This window comes from Aulonocara sp. 'chitande type north' Nkhata Bay, linkage group LG7 (genome assembly GCF_057382095.1).
Source record: "Aulonocara sp. 'chitande type north' Nkhata Bay isolate Kocher_YH1m ecotype deep benthic linkage group LG7, A_spYH_male_GT1.1, whole genome shotgun sequence".
Classification (NCBI taxonomy): domain Eukaryota; kingdom Metazoa; phylum Chordata; class Actinopteri; order Cichliformes; family Cichlidae; genus Aulonocara; species Aulonocara sp. 'chitande type north' Nkhata Bay.
In genome coordinates, this window is record NC_141350.1 from 14,450,757 (window position 1) to 14,467,856 (window position 17,100).

Below are 17,100 nucleotides of genomic sequence, written 5' to 3' on the forward strand. Positions count from 1 at the left end.
TTTTTGTGGGATGTTTTAATAAGTCAACTGGAGCGTGGTCACACATATGTACAAATCACATTTCTAAGTGCCAACAGAGCCTGAAGTGACCTGAAAATATCACATATCAAATATGAATTCTGCATGCCAGCTTCTTAGACTTCAGCTGAGCATATCAGATGTCAGATCAGGCACTCAGAGCAGTTTGTCAGTGTTGTTCTTTGAGGCATTTCCGACTCTCCTTTCTTCAAACAGATGAAGTTAATGATCAAACACAGGGACAATGTTTCCAGAGTAACCACTTTCAAAACAATCCACATTTCAGAGTGCCCGTCCTTGAGCAACAAGCACGCACAAACACTGGCTGGATGTCAGCAGCAACGTTTATACAAAGACTTTTGTGCTGTGAATTCTAAGGTGATTCAGGGGGGTCAACAAAAAATAAGGCCTCTCTGAGAACTGCATTATCTTAGTGGTTTTCTTTGCAAGGACAGCACAATATACAAAGAGTGGTCATTCTTACCAGCTGGTGACACTGAAACCTGGGCAGTGTTCCACGCTGTTGCTCCTCTTTCAGTCCCCCCACCGAATTCGACTAGTTTACACCAGTCACTGTGCTGCTGCACAACGACAAACCTGCAGAATTTAAAAGCTTCCACCTGAGAAGAGCTTTATTGGAAAATGCGTTTCAATCAATGCATGTAAAGTTGACGGTTTATTTTGCCCTGTCATTGGTTGAATGTCACCCACGACATCTCATGTGAGATCCCACGTGTCGTTTATATTTTGAAACAATGCTTCCAGCCGTTGCGCAAGGTTTCCCCACGGTAAACCGGAATAAGTAACATTTTTTAAAGAACTGTTTGCACAATTACTCCTTTAACCACTTAAATCCCTTAAAATCAAACTGCGGGAGAATAAGGAAGGACTACCCCCCTCCTCCCGTTTGGCGCCGAACGATTACATGATTTGCATTAACTTATATTGTAAAGAATAGTGACTGGCGACATTTTTTTTAGCGAATGACTGGAGTTACACCACCAGCATATTTCAAAACTGTCACCATCCTGACAGATTCTGAGAAAAACACAAGGACCGACCCACCTTCCAAACAAGGTGTCCAAGGAGCTCCGCCCCTCTAAAGTTACCTGCAGAGTCACCTTCTCAACGGCGCAGTTTCTGAGAACCGACTGGAAGCTTCTTGTGCTACAGGTGTGCAGTTGTGGAGTCCAGCGGGTTTACTGAGATTAGAGATAGTGCGAGATTTGCAGCGGAGGGTTTTCTTTTAGTTTTCTAGCTGCAGGTTGGGATGGCTGGCTGATGTTTAAGGCGCTGTTTCATCCACGTTTGTCACCTTTCGCATCCAATCCGGAAATTTTCACAGTAAGTTTCAATGATGGGTAACAGATATGCTAGTCAACTGTTTGTGTCTAAAGCCATTACATTAAATTTACATTAAAACGAATAAATAAATAAGTATTTGCTTCATAAATCGCAAATTGACTACACTGGAGCTTTTCAGTCGTGTCATACGATCTTGTGCGCCAGTAAAAGTTTAACTTTGCCCTTTAAGTTTGTCTTGTCTAAGTTTATATAATAACGCTGCGTGATTAGTTAAACGTATTCATTTATAAACTCCGTGTAACCTTGTGTACACCGATGTGAACCGAATGGATGGGAACCACCAGGCTTCATGGAAGCAGTCAGTTACTGGCATGGAAGAAAGCAGATGGCAGTATAATAAACAAGTAATTGGTTCCTGTGTGGTCAAAAATCATGTTTGCTGTTGTTTTAGACGTGGTGTGTTGAGGTTTTAAAATATATATATAATAAAAAGTTTCAATTTTTTTGCAGAGAAAACAAATGGTGGTGGTCTGGTAGCATAGACTACATGTTAATGAATGAGCTTATAATATACACGATTTATTTTTTAATATTATATAGTGTAGTCTATAATCTCACATAAAGCCACTGTATCCAGCTGAGATCTATATCACCTGACTAATACAGAACATTCATTATTTAGATATAAAAACTAGATATTAACCTGCAAGTGTGCAAATACTTTATAAGTTAAAAAACATTAAAATTCAGGAATAAGCTTCAGATAGTAGTAGTCAATGTTTTTTTGTTTTTTTTGAAACACACACACACACACACACACACACACACTACCTCTAAGCATTTTTAATTAAAATGTGTTATTAGACAAAGACTCGTAGCTAATTTGTTATCACATTTTGTTAAGTTTGTTACTGATGAAGTATAACTGACACTCTTGCAGTGCATCAGGTACTGCATGTGCATTATCAAAAGTAATTTGATTACATGTAGATTTTCCTATGTAATTTCACACAGTACATTGTAAAGTGTTACATTTAATGGAGTCTGGTCAAATGAAATTTGCTCAATTAGCACACATCCAGTTTATACCAAGCACATTTTCCTCAATGAAGAATTATTTGAATTAACAACACTTTGATTTGATATATTTTAGATGCATTTTGCACAAAGCTATCACTTCATGTTTTTGAGCGTGCATGTATTTGCTTTGCTTGCAACAGAGCAGAAAAGTACACGTCGCTGCCCTAGTTTACATCTGATTTCACCAACCGTTTTAATTGCAGCATTTAACTCGATTGTCAAAGGATCATGGTTTAATTCCAGATTAATGGGTGTAGGAGTAACCTCCTAATATGCTGCACATTAATCACCAAAAGAGAAGTAATAGCTACTAATATGAGAGTCACAGTCTTTATAAAAGTTACTTCCAGCTATCATAACAGTGTGAGCGAGTTACAAAAAAGCAAGGAACTGTTATCACTAATGAGATTGTTTTTCAAGACCATGGGTCAATGTAATGGCACTTATAAGAGATCATTGATGCAGCACTTACTATATAAGGTTTTCTAACTTTGTAGCGTTGATGTTTTTAAAATAAGCACATCTGTTGTAGTCGGACTCATTTGACATCAGTCTTCAAAACAAGTGTTCCTTATACAAGAGGCAGCTAATGAGCATGTGCTGATTATGTCACAGTAATGAGGCTGTGACTCTTCAGGTGTGTTGTGGGGCGTTTGCAGTGTTGCTTGGAGCTGGAATGCTTTTTATATGTTGTTTGTTTTAGAGCTGTCGTTTAAAGTAACTTAAGGAGCTGCAGTCTCCTGGGGTGTGAGAACCCCGAGAGATTTCATGCGTGTGGATATGCCAGGCTTAGAACAGAGAGTGAAGGCCAGCAGACCTTTACTTTGTCTTTTTAAATTTCTGCCTACTGCAACTGAAATAGCCTCTTGTAGAACGTTTCTGTATTTTATTGTAGCTATTGCCTTTTCTGCAAATCCTGCACTAAAGAAACCTTTGTTTATTTAGTCCAAACCGTATGTGGCGTACTATGAGCAAAGAAATATTGAGGTTTTCATAATTATGCACGTTCCTGGAGAAAATCCACTTTGAAATATGCACGCACATAGATTTGAATTAACCTTCAGTGTTAAACCTTTATGTGAGTTTGTGGGTTTGTATTTGTTAGCATGCTGACAGACAGTTTTCAATCCAAAAACAATTATACCACAAATCTAAAATATGAGACTGTACTATAAGGCAGAGCTTTGCTGAGTCGGGACTCACACTCAGATAACTTTTTGTCAAAGAAAGCAATTCGATATCGGACCTAATTCTCTCAAATATGAAATTTAACCAGCCTGATATTGTTGTTCTTTTTTTTTCTTCTTAAATTAATAGATTTAAAAGAAAAAACACGAGCATCCTCTGCTTCTTATTAACCCGGCCAAGGGGGTTATGTTTGTGGTTGTATTTGCATGCGTGCGTGCCATTTTGTCTGTAAACATAATAGCCTGAAATGTTTTGAATGAATTTTAATAAAACTTTGTAGAGGTGTAGAGTGGGCTCATGTTAGCAATCCATTATGTTTTGGCTGAGATCCACCAAGGTCTTTGAGGTCAACATAATGATTTGTTGGTTGAAAATTGGCAAAAAGCCTTAGAAACATTTATTCTTATTGTGTTGTCAAAGTAGGGTATGAAGATTTAAAATATAACTTCACATTTAACCTCTGACCTCTGAAGGTCAACAATGATATAAGGAGCTTCTAAGTATCACCTTACACGTCATGTAAAACTACTTGAAATTCTACTGCTTTTGTTTGTATTGTCAACATTTGTTTTATTTTGGCTTTGCTATGTACATTACAGTAACAGGTTATGACTGATTCAATACATAGCAGCTTGAATACATGTACAATGTTCCTGAATTATTAGATTTTTTTTTATTCAATTTTCTTAACTTGCTATTTATTACTAAATTGACTAAGAAATGTACTTAGCCGCAAAAATAATAAGCGTGTTAAAATAAGTTCCAGTGAGGCAAAAAACAAAATTCTGCACTTGGCACTTGTTTTTATTGATGTATATAGAAATGTATGTTTAAAAGAACCAAATTAATAATCAAATGTAAAATGCATTACTATTTCCTTAAAGTTAAATACTGCTCAGTGAGTGATCTGCCTGGGTGGAGGTTTTTGCTCTCAGAGGGCTCCTTGTTTAGTACGTAATTGTTGCTGTCATTCAGTGTAATTTCCTCTGAGTAAAGGGTTGTCATTATTCAGCAATACACACAATAAATGTCAGTAAGCGGAGGTGAGCAGGTGGCCTCTTGCCATCAAGTTCACAGCACTTGACACCCTACCTGTACTGCTTTGGCTTCACCTCCATCCTGAAACCTGGCAACAGGCCAGAACCGTGAACAATAGCACTGACGGAGGATGGCCAGAGTGATAAGGGCGGAAAGAGGAAGTCTATCTTTTGGGCAGGCTTACTAAAGTAAATATAGCCTTTTCTTTTCTTTTTTTCCCTTTGCTCATGTGACTCTTTGTTGTGGTAATCTTCAGCGAGGAGGTGGCCCCATCGTGGACATAACCATATTTTAACTTATAATAAGTATGACTGTGGTTGGCTAAACTGCTTTTATGAATTGCCCCCTCTTTGTTTCAAAAGATCTGAAGAGATTATCCGTAAATAAGATTAAGTTTATGATCGGCCAACGAGATAAGCTTTTCAGACCGCACCCGTACACATGTAACTGCTATAGGTTGTAGATAAGTAGCGTAGAGTAGTGCTTGTTAGGACGACATAACAGTTTTGACTTCAGGAAGGAGGTAAGGCATGACACGAGGAAATGTCAGAACAGTTTGTTTAAAAAAGAAAGATACTGGAATGTTTATACCTGTTGTGGGAAGCACGCCCAATGCCTCCGAGTATCTCAGTGTCAGTTTCCCACAGTTTGTGTCGTTGTAGAAAAGTTGAAATTCCTTCTAAACGCTCATCCCTGTTTGAGGATACAAACTGAACTGGCTGCTTAAAGTGATATTTGGAGTCTAAAAGTCACTCCAGCTGAGAATTCAGTGTTGCGTTCAACTCACGGTTATTAGTGGTTCATGCATTGATAAAAAAAATTACTGTAATGGCATTTAGGTTTAATCTATTTATGGTCTGCAATGTAGCTGAAATCCTTATAAGTCCTTGCAAAATCTCTAGTGTGATAACGTGTTCATGCCAGTGACTATAAAAAAAGTCACCTGTACAGTCACTGGTTCAATCACAGTGTTTGTTGTGGCTCACATTATATAACCTTGTTGTGAATGGCTTGATAGACAGGTTAAAGTCTCCAGGCTGAAAGGTGTGTGACAGTTGTTTTCGCTCGTTTTCTGCTCCCACTGATCTCTCAGATTTAGATGCAGTGCTCTGTTACACGCTGCGTCCTTCGGGACTCTGACAATTATCAATGTGGATGTAAAAACCAACCGAGTTAATTAATTGCAGCTATGCAGATATAGTCTTCAACATGTTGGATCTAATTACACAGAGTACGTCAGCCTGCTGCCTGCCATTGTCCCAGATCAGCCCCCAGACTCTTAGCAGTACAGGCCAAACACCTGGCTCTCTACAGTGAAAAAACAGAGTGTGCAGCAGAGTACGCTTTGCATACTGGATCTGCAACCTTGATAATGTAGTTATATCGATTTATGAGCCTTTACCCTTTGGATTATAAATGAGCTCAAAGTGGAGTGCGAGGAATCTCTGCTTGGAAAAATGTCTGAGCTGTTTTTAAGACATGACACATGCTTATTAAGATAAGATAGAACTTTATTAATCCCTCGGGTGGGTTCCTCTGGGAAATTCGACGCTATTGTAGGGTAAAATATTTTCCCTTCTCCTCCTTCTCTTCTCTCACTCTGTCTGTCATTTTCTTCATTCAGGTAGATGCCTTAAATCATGAATCACCAGGGATCTCCGCTGAAGCAAGCCAAGTGAGTGTCACATTCCTGCTGCTTCCCCTCTGGATGTTTACCTTTCAGTGTGTTAGCTAATGCTGCTGGGTTACTCTCACACAGGCAAGAGAAAATCACTAACCCAGTGTGTGGAAGGTGGTGTGGGTCAGGGACTTTGGGTACAGAGCCGCTCTGTTGAAAATTGTTTGTTTTGCCTGGGTCTCTGGCTCCAGCCTTCCCCTGTGCCCTACACCCCCCCCCCCTCCCTCTTCCACTCTCCCTCTCTCCCTCTCCCTGATCCATATGCTCAGAATCTCAGGCTAATCTCATCCAGTGCTGGCCAGTCTCCTCTCTGTATATAGCTCGTATTTTTTTCTGTGCATGCAAAAGGGTTTGTGACACTTAACTATCGTGAGGTGCGGGTCAGAAGATGAAGGGCATGCTGCGTAACCCTGTACCCTCTTCTTGTCATTTCAGTGGAGTGGCCAGATCGGACAGCAAGCTCAGCGCCAAGGCCCTCTATGGTAAGTGGCTTCATGGAAGTAGGTTGAGGTGTTGCGCTGTTTGTTCCTGAAAGATCATTTTGTTGTTCGCTTGTTTCCAGAACTTTGTTGCGACATGCCCTTATTTCTGTGGCATGACTCACAGCAGGCTAGCTACAGTTTACAGCTTGTCATTGAAGAGTTTGGACACTCTTACGTGTCGGGGAATTAGATGTTTAGTATTGAGAATTTGCTTACTTTCTTGCAAGAATCTGTTACTGAAAATAGATCCCAAATGCTCTATACTTTTTTTTCACATTGCTTGGTTTACTTAAAAATGAAACTATAGATTTGTGACCAATTTTTAAGGATTTACAGCTTTAGCTGTATTTTCTTAATTAGATACCTTTCCAAACTGTTCCTAGTCAATCTGTGTGGATTAGCCCTGTTACTGACACAAATCACAACAATTTTCCATTTGCTTTGCAAATGACTGTGTCCGGAAACTCACTCTGTGGCATGTTGCCGCAGGTGTAGTCCTCACTGGACTGTATGTATGCCAGTGTGTGTGTATCTGCACTTAGTCACATTCTTTGAATTCAGGGATATGCTTGTTATTTTAGTGTCCCATTTGCATTGTTGGGCTGCATTACCAATCGGTAGTAAGTGCTATTAAACTCAGTAATCCAGTACTGGCATGAAGTGACTTTTTATTTTAGCTGTTGCATGCTTGTCTTAGGGTGTGTGTCACTGAAATTCGCTTACACTGCAGGGTGTGGCAGTTTTTAACGTGTGGTTGGAACAGGGTGAGGTGGCCATGTCTTGCAGGTGAATAAAGGGCACATTGAAAAGTGAAAAGGAAAAGGCGGACTCAGGCCTCCGGTCCTCCCCTCGTTGCCTCAGACATTAGCTCACTGGTTCCTGCCAACACCTCCTTCCACACTGTCAACATAAAGAACTATTTCACAACATAGTAGGCACAGATAGAAACCTACGCCGAGCTACAGCAGAACAACCCACTTTCCTGCATGGCCAAATTTAGAATCGCCTGAAATGGCAGATGACGCTATTGTAGGGATGCAAGATGTTCCCAAAACTTCTGACTGTGCACCTCGTTGTCTGTGTGACATATCGGAGCCGTAAATCATCCAAATATCCACAGGAAACTCCCACTCTAGCAATCTTTGTGAAGTATCCCACCGTACGTGTGATGAGCTTGTGTTGTTTGGCAGATGGTCACCACTACCGTCTCACTGCAGGGTGACAGCCACGTGCCCATCCTTTTTAACCCCAAGAGGCAACAGTGGAAAATACTGAACACCAACCATGACAGTGCTAGATATTTGGTAGGTCAGTGTAGGATGGTTGTTCACACTATGCTGAATAAACACACGTACATTAGTTAAATTATAACAATCTCCCATATGCAAACCACCCTACCATTCACACAGTGCAGTCCAGCAGAAAAACGAATGCAAATGATGCACAGGTCCTCCCACTTGATCTGTTATCAGCAGCAGCAGCAGCTTTGGGGTAAAGCAGAAAGACGCCACTTAGGACTCATCATCTGCGGACTTGAAAATCACCTGGCAGCTATAATAAGTTTCTCGGGAAGTTTTGGGTTGAGGATCACAGGTAAACTTTTTCTTGGGTGGGACTAAATCAACAGGTTCGAATTGATGTTTTCCTGCTCTGTTGCTTTTCTTGAATGTCTGTGTTGTTTTGTAATTCAGTTGAATCTCTGCGATTGATCCACTGCATTTAGTGTCTCTTCTTTTGGTTAGTGGTGTCAGGCTGTGAGAGGTGTTGATGTGGTCCTTGCTAGCAACATATGGTCAAGTCTTTGTTGACGCAGCCGGAAACTTCCGTATCTAAAGGGCGGTAGCACAGTTAGAAAGAAATCACAAAGTTTTGCCATCAAGGTGTTGGTGATTGACTAGATATATAATTGTGATGATGCAATTTTTCATTATTAGTCAAACTGATTCAAAATTCTTTGTCTGCTACTCAGATAATCACCAGTTTTGTTGGTTTTGGATTGAATCCCATTAAATATGTTTAATAGTTTCCCAGTATAGGATTGTCCGATTGACCTGGGTCATGTATTGGTTTGATAATCTGCCAGGGAGCCATGTTTGTCACTGGTCATTGACTCTTCAGACCTCTGAGGATTTGCCCATCTGCCTGCTAAGTGGCTGTTATTGTAAGCTGCCGTGGCACTGTGAATTGACTGGCATAAATGTCAGTCATTAATAAGACATGGGGGGAGCTCGTCTTTCAGATCGACACCCGACGCTTGTGTTTCACCTGTGAGGAGCCAAGCAGAGAGGAAATGGCTGGAAGAGGAAAGAGAAATGCTTGCATTGTTTGGGCAGCGGTTGCGCTGGCTCTAAAATTGTCCCCTTTAGAGGTCTTGTTTCATCACAGGCAAACATGTAGGACTCTAAGAAGCATGTTCATTACCACAATGAATTGGAATATCGAATATTAGAATGTCATTTAAAACATTATTGCACATTTTGGTAAGTGCTAGGCAAACAGAGTGGCTTTGTGTTGCTGTAAAGCACATGAACAGAACTATGTCTGTACGAACAGAAAATCTGCGTGACATAAGCGTGTTGATTTTGTTGGGTAGGGGACTGGGGACACAGAGCGAGTTGATATCTAGCAATGGAGTTGATTGAGCCATGCTCTCATTTAACCGTAATTGTTACCTGCAGACTATTCAACTGGTAAATGGGTCAATGAGCACACTGGCACACTCATTTGTAATCAGCCTGTTCAAAAAGAAAGCCTTGAGCCAACAGCACACGCAGTGCATGCAGCACATGCAGAACATGCATCACGCTAACACAATGGTGACATGAGTTTCAGTGTTTTTGTGCATCGGACATTTGATATGGATCACTGCATGTTGAACCTAGGCTTTGAAAAGGTTAAATGTTTTTTGGTTTTGTTTTGTTTTTTTTAAGCTGCTGTGATTTATGTTTTTATCATTACATTTTTCTCAAAACGTGTAACGCACCCTAATCTGCAGCTCTCATCGTGTTTATTGAGCTTTACTGAGCTTATTGTCTCAAATAGTTTTTGCTTGGAACTTATTTTTATGTATGAAAAATTTTTTGTGACAAATGGGCCAGATGTGTAGATGAAACCTAGAGCTTCCTAATCTGTAATCTGTAATTCTACAGTGTCTGCACTGTAGAATTTGACTGTTTTGTGAATAAGGAAGCATTAATGGTGGGTTTAGATTTAGTTTCAAGTATTTGTAAAGGCTTATCAAGCGTGTCTTAAAACAAGCCTGAACGTGACCTTTTTCCTTACTGTATTGAATGCAGTTGTTCCTATTGCAGCAGTGTGCAAAAGTCTTAGGCTATTAAGTTATAATTTGCTGTTATTTCTTTAAGTTTAAGCCTTCAGGAATAGTTCTCCAGTTGTAGCGGTAATCGTTTCAGCCGTCTCACTACTACAGAACTTTAAGGTGTGGAAACTGTACTTCAGTCTGATTTTTACAGCTTTTAACCAGCTGAAAGGTAAAGATGAGGAAGTGTGACGCTGTCACTGATCTTTGACCCTCCAGTAAATCTGTGCCTCTGAACGGTGCGCTGGATCTGACGAAGATTTAATCCTAGCTCGGCCAAAATATTTTAATATGGAGCACAGTGAATTAATACTCAAGTATCCTCTGATTTCACACTTAATTATGAATTTCTCACATAGCTCTGATCTCGTGTTACTTGCCCTCAGGCAGCGAGCAGCTGCAGATCTATTCCTTTACCTTAAAATATAGTCGAAAATCATAAGGATGAAAACTTTATTTTAGAAAGCGTGCAATATATCTGAACAGTGTAGTTAACATTGGGATTAGCAGTTGACCTCATGGAAAAAGTAAAAGGAGCATACATTACGATTCTTTGTCACTTCCTTATTGCCCTCCTGCTGTTCTCAGCTTTAATGCGTCCTTTCAGCTGTTCACTCCGCTAAAAGGTTCGACCTGTGGAGTTGAGGTCAATGTTGTTTATATAGGTGTACATATATACAGCAGGATCGCAAGCAGCACCGAGGAGGTTTTTACTTTCTGAAATGTAAATTTATTTTTTTGTTCTTATCAACAGAGCAGAGGAAAAAATACTCCAACTCCAATTTTATCATGCAGGAGACGTCGCAGTATCACGTTGAGGTAAAATGATCATTATTTCATTGATTTTCATATCTCATTGTATTTCAAAATTAAAGCAAAGAAGCGTAGACTCACACAGTGTGTGTTCATTCATTTATTCAGTGTTACACTTATTTTAACACACTTTAACTTCTTATTTCGCTCATAAGGATTTTAGAGGTCATTAATGTAAAATGAATTTAAGTGTTTATGAAACTGCGGTATTCTTATGCACAGTGTTTTTTGTCATTGCTCTGCCTTTATAGCATTTTTTAAAACTTTTTTAGACTACGGTATAATGTAGTAGTATGTTACTGGAGATGTCTGTGTTTACATTCCATGCAACGAAGATGTAATAGTCAGTGTCCTGATCATTCAGGGCGTTACTGTGACATTTATCTGTAAATTTTTTTTACATTATCTCATATAATGCTGTTAACTTATGGGTTTAAAATGCTTGTCACGTAACCTCATTTGCAAAGCAAGATAACGACACTATGAAGGTTATGGCATATTGTTCTTTTGCCCAGAGATAAAAGCTGACACACAGGTTCATCTTCTGATTACATTTCACTTACTGGAACTTTGTTATAATAAAACAGTCGGGCCTTTGATTGCAGCAGTAATGAGCTAATGTTGGAACGACTGAGTCCGAGACGTGCTTTGGGTCAGGCATGTTTCTGAACTATGTCCTGTGTCCACATTAATAGGATATCTTCTAAATGCCTCCCTCATTATCACGCATGGGTGAGTAATGATACACAAGATAACAATCCTGGTGCCAGCAGCCACTTAGTGGCAGTAGTTCAGTTTTGATCAGATAAACAGAAACTCACCCAGCTACACAAAAGTCAGTTAAATGAAGCATTTATATAGCAAGAGAGTACAGTTAAAGGAATGAGGGAACATTTTTATTTGTTTTCTTGCTGAGAGTTAGATAAGTAGATTGATTGTGGCTCTGTGTTCTCTATGGAGTCACCGCAGGTTAGCTTAAAGACTGAAGACAGGGAGGTGGCTCCCCTGGTTAACTAATTAACAAGTTATGCTATACTTAATCATAAAAAAGTGTAAAAAAATAAACACTGTGGTGCCAGACTGTTTCTTGGCTGCCCCCCGCACTTCCAGGAGTTTTGTCATTGTGTGTCATTGTGTCATCGGTCAACTGTGAACAGCCTGCTACTCCCAGCCAAGAAACGCATACTTGGCACATGCTTCTTTTTTTGATGAGAGATTAAAAATAACATATAATGTGTTAATTAGGAAACTTTTGAGCTGCTTCGAGACAGAATTTTCTATTTGTTTCTTTCTATTTCAGTCCTAAAGCTGTAATCTGATATAGGGTCTAAGCATAAAGTAAGCATATCCCAAATGTCACAAGCTTCCTTCCTTATATTTGAAAATTAGATCAAGTATATTGCAAATTATGACTAACCACTTTCTTGAGCACAGCTTCAAGTGCAGGTGCTGTTTTTAGTTGACTTCCACTAACACACTAAGTCACCAACAACTGTTTTCTCTGCAGCATCTTTCCACATTTGTTATGGACAAGACAGAGTCCATCGCCACAGTGGATGATGCAATCAAGAAACTGATTCTTCTGGACTCAAAAGACAAAATCTGGACCCAGGAGATGCTCCTCCAGGTCACAGACAAGTCAGTCAGACTTTTGGATTGTGATACGCAGGTACAGCTCCAAGCATCTGTTTACACCTCAGAACATTATTTCAACATGAAATACCGACATTTCTGTGTTCCAATAATGACAGGCAAGGGAGATGAACAACATTAATAATCTTGTTGCATTGTGTTAGTCCTGAACACAGTCAGACTTGCTGTATATACTTTGTTTTCCGTTGCAATGCTACAATAGAGTCCTGTAATTATGCCTTTTCTCTCGTACAAGTCATTTAGAAGGCTATGTGTCTGATTATTTTGTACTCAGTTGGTGTCTCGCTCTTTCCCTATTTCCACCTCTTTCTTATCTTTTTGTTGTTCTGCTACAGGAAGAGTTGGAGAACTTCCCTCTTCCAACCATCCACATGTGTCAGACGGTGTTGAATCAGACCCGTTACCCCTCCGTGGTGCTGCTCGTGTGTCAGGACAAGGACCAGTACAAACCCGACATCCACTTTTTCCACTGCGACGAAGTGGACGTGAGTTTTTGTTTGAATACGCCACATTATTACATTGTCTTTGCATGATGGATGGCTTTGTGTTTTATATCATTAAGAAAACCTAGCTGCTGATACCAGAGCACTACAGGTCAGATTTCAGCACTATTGTCTTTGCAGCCTGTATATTTGTATGGAGGAAGCTGGAACTCTGTTAACTCACTGTAATAACATTATGTCTGTGTAGTTCAGAATCACCACTAGTCAGTGTTGTTTCCTGGCTCCGAATGAGGCTTTGGGGATTGATTTTGAATATAAGGGCCAATGTTCCATGTTGGAGTAAAGGCAGTATTTCTGTGTTACCTTATTTGATTAACTTCCTGTTATTTCAGGCCATTTAAGGGGGGAAAATGACTTCTTTGTTGGTTTAAATGTCAAAAATGGGTTTATTAGAATGCTGGATCTTTTAGCCCTGGCTAAGACTAGACAAGAAAGCGCTGGGTCATAAAGATTTACTAGAGTGACCTTTGCTTTATCACATGAGGATTGTGTTTGAGAAAAAACAGAAATCACCATAACCAACAACACAAACCAGATATAGTGTTGTTAAAAATGTCTAGAGCCAGCAGCTTTCACGTCTTTACATCTGGATATATTTCAGATTTGAGAATTAAAGTTTGCAGGTGTTAACATGCTTTAGAGAGGTGAATTCAGTGTACTGTAAAACTTTAAACCACGTGAGTTGGTCAAATAAGTTTATATTTGTCTTGTTGTTTAACCTTTTTCACACTCTCACTGAAATAACTTTTTTTTCTCTTTTTTTTGGTATGGCTCAGAGTGAACCTACTAAATGGGAATATTTTAATATTAATGTTAACTTGTGTCTCTCCCTCACTTTCTTCAGGCTGAGATGGTTCATGCAGACATTGACAGTGCCATTGGAGACGTCAAGCACGGGAAGAATATGAGGCCTCAGACTCTGAAGTGAGATTAGTGCTAATATATGTAAACTCATGCAGTCAAAGACACATTTGAGAAGGTAACTAGCCGCGAGCTAACTTGTCATCATGTCTTCCCGTTAAGGGTGAACCAGGAAAAAATGAAGCGTCACAGAGAGACTATCCTCCCCCCGTCGGCCCCTAAGGGCCCACCACCTGCCGCAAGGGGACGAGTGGCAGCCGTGGACACACAGGGTGAGATTTGACACGCATCCACGGCTCGCTTTTTATTCTAAATGTTTTGTTCAGTGGTCAATTTGATTCATTTTTGTCTCTTTTTGTCTTTGTAGACAGACGAGCTTTCAGGCAAAGTGACTCAGAGTCACATGAAAAGCTGGCCCAGCGCATTGAGAAGGATGTGGTGAGTGCCTTTCTTTATCCACAGGGACACCTGCTAATATGCTACGCTGCTCCTTTCACGTCTCATGTAGCTACATTCTTCAAAGCCTAAACCTGAGCATTTGTCCCCCTCAGCAAATCCTTAACTGTGCCCTGGATGACATTGAGATCTTTGTGGCACGGCTGCAGAAGGCAGCAGAGGCCTTTGCTCAGCTCAACCAGCGCAACAAGAGTAAGAAGAATAAGAAGAAAGGACCAGCAGGTCTGTCTCCCTTTCTTCTCATCTGGTGGCACAAACACAGTGACAATATGTTCATATTGCTCACGTCGCCATGTTTGTGTCTCTTTGTGTTCTGTGGCCAAGGACTCTCATCCACTGATGTATGTGTTGTAGTAGTGGCCACTTTGGGCTTCTTTTAAGTAATACGATTCTCATTATGCAACTCTTATAACTGGAGTAATATTATTGCATTCTTCCACTTTAAAATGACGGCAAACCAAAACAAACCGATATTCTGTTTGATCTCTCTTGGAGGCGGTGGTGTGTGACGTCAAAGCAGTCGCCTCCTGTGACTGTTGCACAAAGCAATAATATTACTGTAAATGTTGCTGAGTAATGTTTTACTGCCCAACGCTGGCGCTGATGTGATGTTTTATGTCAACACGCGTGTGCAGTTAAGCGTAACGTGCATATTACATGCGACACTGTCCTTGTGTGGGGTCAGGAGACAAACGCACATGTGTGAGTTTATCCACATCGTCTGGTAATAACGATGTGTGGTCAAGTGTGCTGGAAGTGACGAATTCTCCGTTTTGAGAATTTGTTTCTCAACTTTGAGGTCAGTGTCTTATCTACTGTCACTTAATCTGGGTAAGAATTATCAGTCAAATGTCATTCTGAACCTCTCATAACTGTGAGCTATTGAGCTCAGGTTGAGAAACACTGCTGCACCACGTTCTCTCGTACTCTCTGGCCAAAGGTGACCTGTATCTATAAAGCTGATTGAGGCTATCTGCTAACTACCATTTCTGTGTCATTGTCTTTTATTTCACTGGAAACAAAAGCCATAAGCTTCTGACTAGATGAGCATTCAGGTTTTTATGACTTTGACCTCTGGCCAGAAAGTGAAAACTGTGTCCCATCTGTATTGTGTCTGTGTGGCCGGCGGGTAACTCTGGAGTCTGTGTGTGGTCATTGTTGCATTGGTTGTTTGCAGAGGGCGTGCTGACCCTGCGAGCCAAGCCCCCCTCTGAAGCAGAGTTCATTGATAGCCTGCAGAAACTGAAACTGGCCTTCAACCTCTTGGTGAGATATCAAAGCACCTAGCCTCCCTCATTCATCAGCTGTTGTCTCTTCAACGCCTCATTGCTGTGTGTCTGTCACTGCGCTCCCTGCAGGCCAAACTGAAGAAACACATACAGAACCCAAGTGCATCTGAGCTGGTTCACTTCCTCTTTGGCCCTCTGGAGCTGGTAAGAGTTTTTCTGATCTCACATAAGTGGATTATCCCAAAAGTCAACAATATACTCTATGCATGCATGTTACTGTTAGTTTTGTCATGTGATGCCTTAGCATTGACTGAGCTCAGCCCACAGGCATATCTGATGGGAACGCATAAGGCCTCTTTCAGTTCACAGATGAGAGCAGTTCAGCATTTTTGCCATCAGGCATTTTAGCTTTGTAACACACCCACTAAACTCTCACCAGACTGGAGCAACGTGGTTTTCAGCTATACTACAGGTGCAGCTGCACTTACATAATGTTGGTTTTCTAAACCACAGTCTTCTGCCACACCTTCGATACTGCTGGATGGAAGCGCAAAACCAGACTCTGTTTATATGGCGCAGTAATCTTTGAACACATTGGTTTTATGCAGCTGAGAAAAAGAAAACGCCTCATACAGTACGCCTCCTTGACCGCTAGTTGTCCTCCAAGGACGGTGTCAAAATACGGAAACTCAAAATATTCCGAGCAGTTTACTATTTCGGACATTTTAAAATGATTTTTTTCCTCTTTAAATACTTTTACTTGTGCAGTAAAGTGAAAATGGTAAACGTTTACATGCTGAATTCAACACTCAAATACCAAGTTTGCATAACTGTTTAAAAAAAATGTAAAAAGAGCTCTAAGTGATACCTTTACAGGTAATACACCGTAATGCTTCTGTATGGTGAATGCTATGCCAGCTGTAAACACTTGGTGCATCTACAGGTGCTGCAGAGCTGTGGAAGTCCTGACCTGCCGCGCTCAGTCATGTCTCCTCACCTGTGTAAAGATGCTGTTGACTTCCTGCGGGGACACCTCACACCAAAAGAAATGACCATCTTTGAACTGCTTGGGGAAGGTTGGACCAGACCCAGGTATATTTGCGGTGTTGTCATGGATACAAACACTCTGGTTATGATTCAGTGCTTGTGACATGGATCTCTTTTGTCGCAATCTTGCCCTGCGGGGGGTCGGGGTGACCATGTGGTCCTGCGTAAAATGCTGAACTACGTTTTACAGTTGCAATTAAAGAAGCGACAAAGCTAAACAGGGCTGCAAAGTGTTGTTTTAGGATGTTTTACTCTAGCAGCGATGTTTAATTTGATATACCGGTATGACAATTAAAAGTTGAACTAATCTACAGAGACTGAAACTAAATGAAGCCAAAGCTGGCTTATGTCATGCATGCATGTGTTATTGTGTCCTAATTCTAAATCTAAATATAGTAAATGTAATCCTAAATTATCTGTCCCAGTGTCA

General features: G+C 40.5%; 1 protein-coding gene across 4 annotated transcripts in view; it reads left to right on the forward strand.

The window, feature by feature from the left end:
* The first annotated feature begins 1,001 nt into the window (after positions 1 to 1,001).
* eps8l2 (EPS8 signaling adaptor L2) overlaps positions 1,002 to 17,100 on the forward strand; it is a 28,400-nt gene continuing 12,301 nt past the window's right edge. The window contains exons 1-13 of one of the 4 annotated variants that reach the window (XM_086298835.1): positions 1,002 to 1,362; positions 6,254 to 6,304; positions 6,743 to 6,789; positions 10,863 to 10,927; positions 12,429 to 12,590; positions 12,910 to 13,059; positions 13,922 to 14,001; positions 14,101 to 14,210; positions 14,306 to 14,376; positions 14,490 to 14,616; positions 15,572 to 15,660; positions 15,753 to 15,827; positions 16,567 to 16,715. In XM_086298835.1, coding sequence (XP_086154961.1) covers positions 6,270 to 6,304; positions 6,743 to 6,789; positions 10,863 to 10,927; positions 12,429 to 12,590; positions 12,910 to 13,059; positions 13,922 to 14,001; positions 14,101 to 14,210; positions 14,306 to 14,376; positions 14,490 to 14,616; positions 15,572 to 15,660; positions 15,753 to 15,827; positions 16,567 to 16,715 — 1,160 coding nt within the window. In that variant the 5' untranslated portion in view covers positions 1,002 to 1,362; positions 6,254 to 6,269. Of the gene's footprint in view, positions 1,363 to 6,253; positions 6,305 to 6,556; positions 6,790 to 10,862; positions 10,928 to 12,428; positions 12,591 to 12,909; positions 13,060 to 13,921; positions 14,002 to 14,100; positions 14,211 to 14,305; positions 14,377 to 14,489; positions 14,617 to 15,571; positions 15,661 to 15,752; positions 15,828 to 16,566; positions 16,716 to 17,100 lie in introns of those variants that run through there. The other 3 variants (XM_086298834.1, XM_086298836.1, XM_086298833.1) reach the window with 3 other exon arrangements.